Source organism: Hoplias malabaricus, chromosome 1, assembly GCF_029633855.1.
Source record: "Hoplias malabaricus isolate fHopMal1 chromosome 1, fHopMal1.hap1, whole genome shotgun sequence".
Lineage (NCBI taxonomy): Eukaryota > Metazoa > Chordata > Actinopteri > Characiformes > Erythrinidae > Hoplias > Hoplias malabaricus.
This window is the reverse complement of record NC_089800.1, coordinates 87,148,888-87,154,401: the sequence shown is the minus strand read 5'-3', so window position 1 is coordinate 87,154,401 and position 5,514 is coordinate 87,148,888. Positions and strand designations below refer to the sequence as shown.

Sequence of the window (5,514 nt, the reverse complement as noted above, 5' to 3'; positions counted from 1 at the left end):
ATGTCCTGAGGACAGACCTGGCCCTGGGTGGTCCCCCGAATCTCTCTTAGGAAATGACAGAGGAAGCTGAGGTACTGCTGAAAGGTTGTCCAGTCCTCCTTGCTCAGTGTCCACAGATCTTTAGCATTACTCACCAGTGGACGCTGGGATTTAAAGTCAGAACTGAGCACAGTCATCTCGGGGTAAAGGCTGATGATTTCCCTCGGGTCCAGGCCACTTTTACTGTAAACAGTCCACATGTGTACATGTTTATTTTAGAAATATCTTTAAAGGGTCCATATCCTGCACATTTAGATGTGAAGCACTTCATGGAATTGGTTGTACCTCAATTACACGGTCACTTTATATATTATTATACATTCATATATTTACTTATTAATTATATTATTTACTTTGTTTCTCTGTTATATTTTTGCATATCTGTCTGTCTGTCTATCTGTCTATCTATCTGTCTGTCTGTCTGTCTGTCTGTCTGTCTGTCTGTCTGTCTGTCTGTCTGTCTGTCTGTCTGTCTGTCTGTCTGTCTGTCTATCTATCTGTCTGTCTGTCTATACATCTATCTATCTGTCTGTCTGTCTATACATCTATCTGTCTGTCTGTCTGTCTCTGTCTATCTATCTATACATCTGTCTGTCTGTCTGTCTGTCTGTCTGTCTGTCTGTCTGTCTGTCTGTCTGTCTGTCTGTCTGTCTGTCTGTCTGTCTGTCTGTCTGTCTGTCTGTCTGTCTGTCTGTCTGTCTGTCTGTCTGTCTGTCTATCTATACATCTATCTGTCTGTCTGTCTGTCTCTGTCTATCTATCTATACATACATCTATCTATCTGTCTGTCTGTCTATATATCTATCTATACATCTATCTGTCTATCTGTCTATCTATCTATCTGTCTGTCTGTCTGTCTGTCTATATATCTATACATCTGTCTATACATCTGTCTATCTATCTATCTATCTATCTATCTGTCTGTCTGTCTGTCTGTCTGTCTGTCTATATATCTATACATCTGTCTATACATCTGTCTGTCTATATATCTATCTATCTATCTATCTATCTATCTATCTATCTGTCTGTCTCTATCTATCTGTCTATCTATCTATACATCTATCTATCTTTACATCTGTCTATCTATACATCTGTCTATCTATCTATACATCTATACATCTATCTATCGATGGTAGGAACTGCACTATATTTTCTATATTTTCCCACATACTCACTCACATTGATTGTTTGCTCCACTAGGGGGCACTATATTTGTTGTATTATGGTAAAGGTCCACTTATGGTATTCATATATATATATATATATAGGTTACCACAGGACACCCTTTTATGTTTTGATATGCTACATGACCAGCTTCCTCTAGATGAGTTATAGTGCAGTGGATTAAGGACACAGACAGGGTATTTACAAGAGAAATCAGGCGTGTTTTAAGATTGGTTTGAGCAGAGACAGGGAGTTTGTGTCTGGGATGTATAACGGGAGACATTTCCAGAGGCATGGAGAAAGCTTGGACACACAAGCGGTGGAGATTTGCGGAGGGAATGGTGAGAGGTCCAGTGGAAGAAGATCTGAGAGTGTGATACCTTTCTTATGCAAAATAATCATTAAAAATGGCATGAAGACATTACATGAAAAGCTCTTCGGCTTCAGGAAAAGCTTCTCTGTAGAAATGTATCCATCCGGACGTGCAGATAATGTTCCTGTGCATGTTCTAAATGAGAAACATTAGAAAACATAAAAAGAGATCCTCTATTAATAACAACAAAACAGTAAGATGATTTAAGTAACAGATGAACAACTGCAAATGAAATCTTGGGCTGTTACTTTAAGAGCTGGTAATGGTGGAATTAAATCGGCATCTGTCGCCAAATGGCTCCTGTGATGTGTTTATAATCAGCTCAAAAAGCCAGCTGCTTAACCCCGCTGATCTGATGACATCACGTCCTTTAGAGACACCGTATATTCAACATAACTATAAATGGAGATCCTCAAATGTTTTTAGGGCTTCGCTGCTCATTAATATGAAGGAAGTGTTCATCCGAAGCCACGGAGGAGGTGATAATTGTGAGGTGCGTGCCCTGCCGTGCAGTGGATTATGCTTTACTTACATATCCAAAGAGGATCAGGATTAAATCTCTTTCCTACCTCATAAGAGTCCGGAGGCAGACGTGTTTGGACGCCGTCCAGCAGAGTCAGAGCCTCGTCCAGTCGCTCGTTCGCCAGAAGGCCTTCAACCTGGTCCTCCAGAGGGCTCTGAGTCAGACAGTGGATCTCCCTCTCACACACTACAAACACACCTTCTACACAGGAGCAAACAACAGTCATCAGTTTTAACTTTTAACACATAGTGGCCACTTTATCGGAAACACTTCCCTGGTAGCTCCACTTTGCTGTTGTACTGTAAATACCTTTGAATGTGCAGTTTGACAAGTTTCTGACCATAGAGTGGCTCTTATATTTGCCCTGAAGATTTTTAGGTGGAACTCCACATTACAGTGACACTGGTCAACAGCAGTTCTGATCAGTGATGAGTGATATAGAGGGAGGCTTATACACGGTACAGTAACAGATGGGTTAAAATCTGTTACCGTACACCTGCAGTGAGGTCCAAATGTCTGAGATTAAACCTCACAAAGAACTGAAAAAATACAACACTGAACCTAAACCTATTTAAAGAATATTGGACATTTTTAAGACCCTGCTGTATCTTTTTTTATTATTTTATTTATTTATTTATTAATAAATCTTAATGTATTTATTTTTATATAATCACCAGTCACTCCTCCAGTTTCTACTTCCCTTTTTGAAACAGCTTTTATACTGATCCTTTGTGTCCTTGATGTGTTCTGTACAGTTCTGTACAATTCCTATATAGACATGGCCGCCCCCATGTGGAGGACCCACTCTATGAAACTGTAAACTAGTTCATTCAGGGACAACAAAGCAATGTGGTTCTCCACCTCATATGAGCTACACTTTATACCAAAATAAATAAACAGAATCACTGGCATAAATAGTGTTTACTACATTTACTTCTAGGTAAAAATAACTGAATGTTCCTTTAAGCCAGTTGGCCACGCTGACCATTGAGCAGATTTACCTGTGGAGGAGAGGAGAGCTTTGGCGTTGTGTACGGAAACACTCTGTTTGAGCTTCTGGTCCAGAATGCTGTAGATAAAAACCATCTGACTCTGCAGTGCCAGGACATAAGGGAAATGTACTGCTGCGTCCAGAACTCCTTCAGGCCACTGGACAGGAGGATGCTCAGATACACCATCCTTCGTCACAAACATCCCTGGACAAATGTCAGCTGGTTTATAAATCCATGTAGGGTTTTGACTGAGGGTGTATACTGTGGTGACAGTGTCTTGGTGGGTGGATTTGGGAGTGTAAGGCCTCAATTTATATTTACAAGCACTACTATAAGCCAGAGGATAATAAAAGGCTATGGGTTTTTTTCTGATTTTGTTTCATTTAGTTATTTTGCCTCTATTCAAAATTCATAATGAATTATTGAGTAACTACAGTAGTTACTGTGTCATTCATATTACAAACTGAATAATTCATAGCAGGTGCTGGATAATTCAGGGTCTAATGTGAATAAAACAGAATTTACAGTCAGTATCTAATCTGAATGTTTAGGTATTTCATTTGAGCCATTGATTAACTCATAGTAGGTTCTGAATAATTCATAATAGATGCATAATATTCAGTACTAGATACTGAATAATTCATAGCGAATACTGAATTAATAATATTATGCACTTAATAATTCACATTTGTTTCTGAATAATTCATAGTCAATACTGAATTAATAATATCATGTACTTGATAATTCATATAAGATACTGAATAATTTAGTCAATACTGAATTAATAATATAATGTACTTAATAATTGATAGTCAATACTGAATTAATAATATAATGTACTTAATAATTGATAGTCAATACTGAATTAATAATATCATGTACTTAATAATTCATAGTAGATACTGAATAATTCATATTAGGTACATAATTCATATTTGTTTCTGAATAATTCTTAGTAGAAGCTGAATAATTTATAGTCAATACTGAATTAATAATATAATGTACTTAATAAATCATATTAGATACTGAATAATTTATAGTCAATACTGAATTAATGATATAACGTACTTGATAATTCATATTAGATACTGAATAATTCATATTAGATACTGAATTAATAATATCATGTACTTGATAATTCATATTAGATACTGAATAATTTATATTAGATAGTGAATAATTCATTTTAGGTACTTAATTCATATTTGTTTCTGAATAATTCATAGTAGATACTGAATAATTTGTGGGGCTAAATATGAATAGTCTAAAAGCTTTCAGAATAATACAAAACTATACCTAAAAACCAGGTGATTTTTGCCAGACAAAAGAGAGTTCAGACAAAGATGCATGCTGTGAAACTTAAAAAAATAAAAGTAATGTTTGTGTGTTTGAGAACAGGCCTCACCCAGATTCCCAGGCCCATTAAGGAGGAACTCTCTTTTCCCGCTTTCCTTCACGATGATGTTGCGTTTGCCGTGGTTGTGTGTGAACAGGTGGAGTGTGTTCTGAATTACGTGGTCATGGAGGATGTATCTGTCGCTCGTGGCCACACACACACAGCTCTCACACACACCCAGAGCCACAGGGTCCTGAGGCAGAGCCACATGGCCCACTGTCTCCCATCTGTCCACATATATGTGGTGCACGCTCAGAGCTCGGCGTCTGGACGAGGCTGTGATGAGGCTCACGAACACAGGCTGAGAGAAAGCAGAGGCGAGGTGAGAAGCCTAAATCCAAGACGTTTTTAAGTTAAAGTATTTATATTTGGGTGGAAGAATGGATAAGTGTGGCTTCCATTACTTGTATCAGGTCAACAACTATTTTTGCCTACACAAGATGAAGGCTCTGTAACCACCTTTTGCTCCATAGAGTGGGTCCCCCACATGGGGGCAGTCATGTTTAAAATAATGTTTCAGAATGTGAAGGAAAACTCAATGGAGAAAATGTTTGACTGCTCGTCTTTCACGTCAGCTGCTCTTTTCAGTGTTTGTACTTTACTTGAGTAAATGTAACAAGTCGCTACCCACCTCTGGCTGCAAGAGGGTGTCAGTTTCGCTGACACCGAACACAGAGATATTCTGGATCTTCTTCAGGCCTGGGATGGGCTCCAGAGAGAACATATTTAACACTGTGATGGAGCTGTCCCAGAAAACCAGAAGATGGTTGAGAACTGGCAGAACCTTCAGCTGGATAACGGCTCCTCCCCGGCCCATCTGCCTCCTGCCCACCTCTCGGACTCGTTCAGGCTGTTCTCCACCACTCCACCTCCCCACATTCAGATACAGAACCACGCCATCTTTTAATCCGATGTAAAGATTATTGCAGAACCACTCCATGCACTCAAATGTGGACTTGTCTTTGCTTCTGCCAGTGGGCACCTTCTCAAAGAGCAGCGCAGATCTAAAGATGCACGTTTCCTCCAT

The 5,514-nt window shown here is 38.8% G+C and overlaps 1 protein-coding gene across 1 annotated transcript in view; it reads right to left on the bottom strand.

Moving 5' to 3' along the window:
• si:ch211-266g18.9 (transforming growth factor-beta receptor-associated protein 1) overlaps positions 1–5,514 on the bottom strand; it is an 11,365-nt gene extending 5,851 nt beyond the window's left edge. Inside the window, exons 1-6 of the mRNA XM_066644259.1 lie at positions 5,152–5,514; positions 4,497–4,818; positions 3,101–3,295; positions 2,146–2,300; positions 1,629–1,711; positions 1–222 (exon numbers count right to left, since the gene is read on the bottom strand). The exon at positions 1–222 is cut by the window's left edge and continues 123 nt beyond it. Of these exons, the coding sequence (XP_066500356.1) occupies positions 1–222; positions 1,629–1,711; positions 2,146–2,300; positions 3,101–3,295; positions 4,497–4,818; positions 5,152–5,514 (1,340 nt within the window). The remainder of the gene's footprint in view (positions 223–1,628; positions 1,712–2,145; positions 2,301–3,100; positions 3,296–4,496; positions 4,819–5,151) is intronic.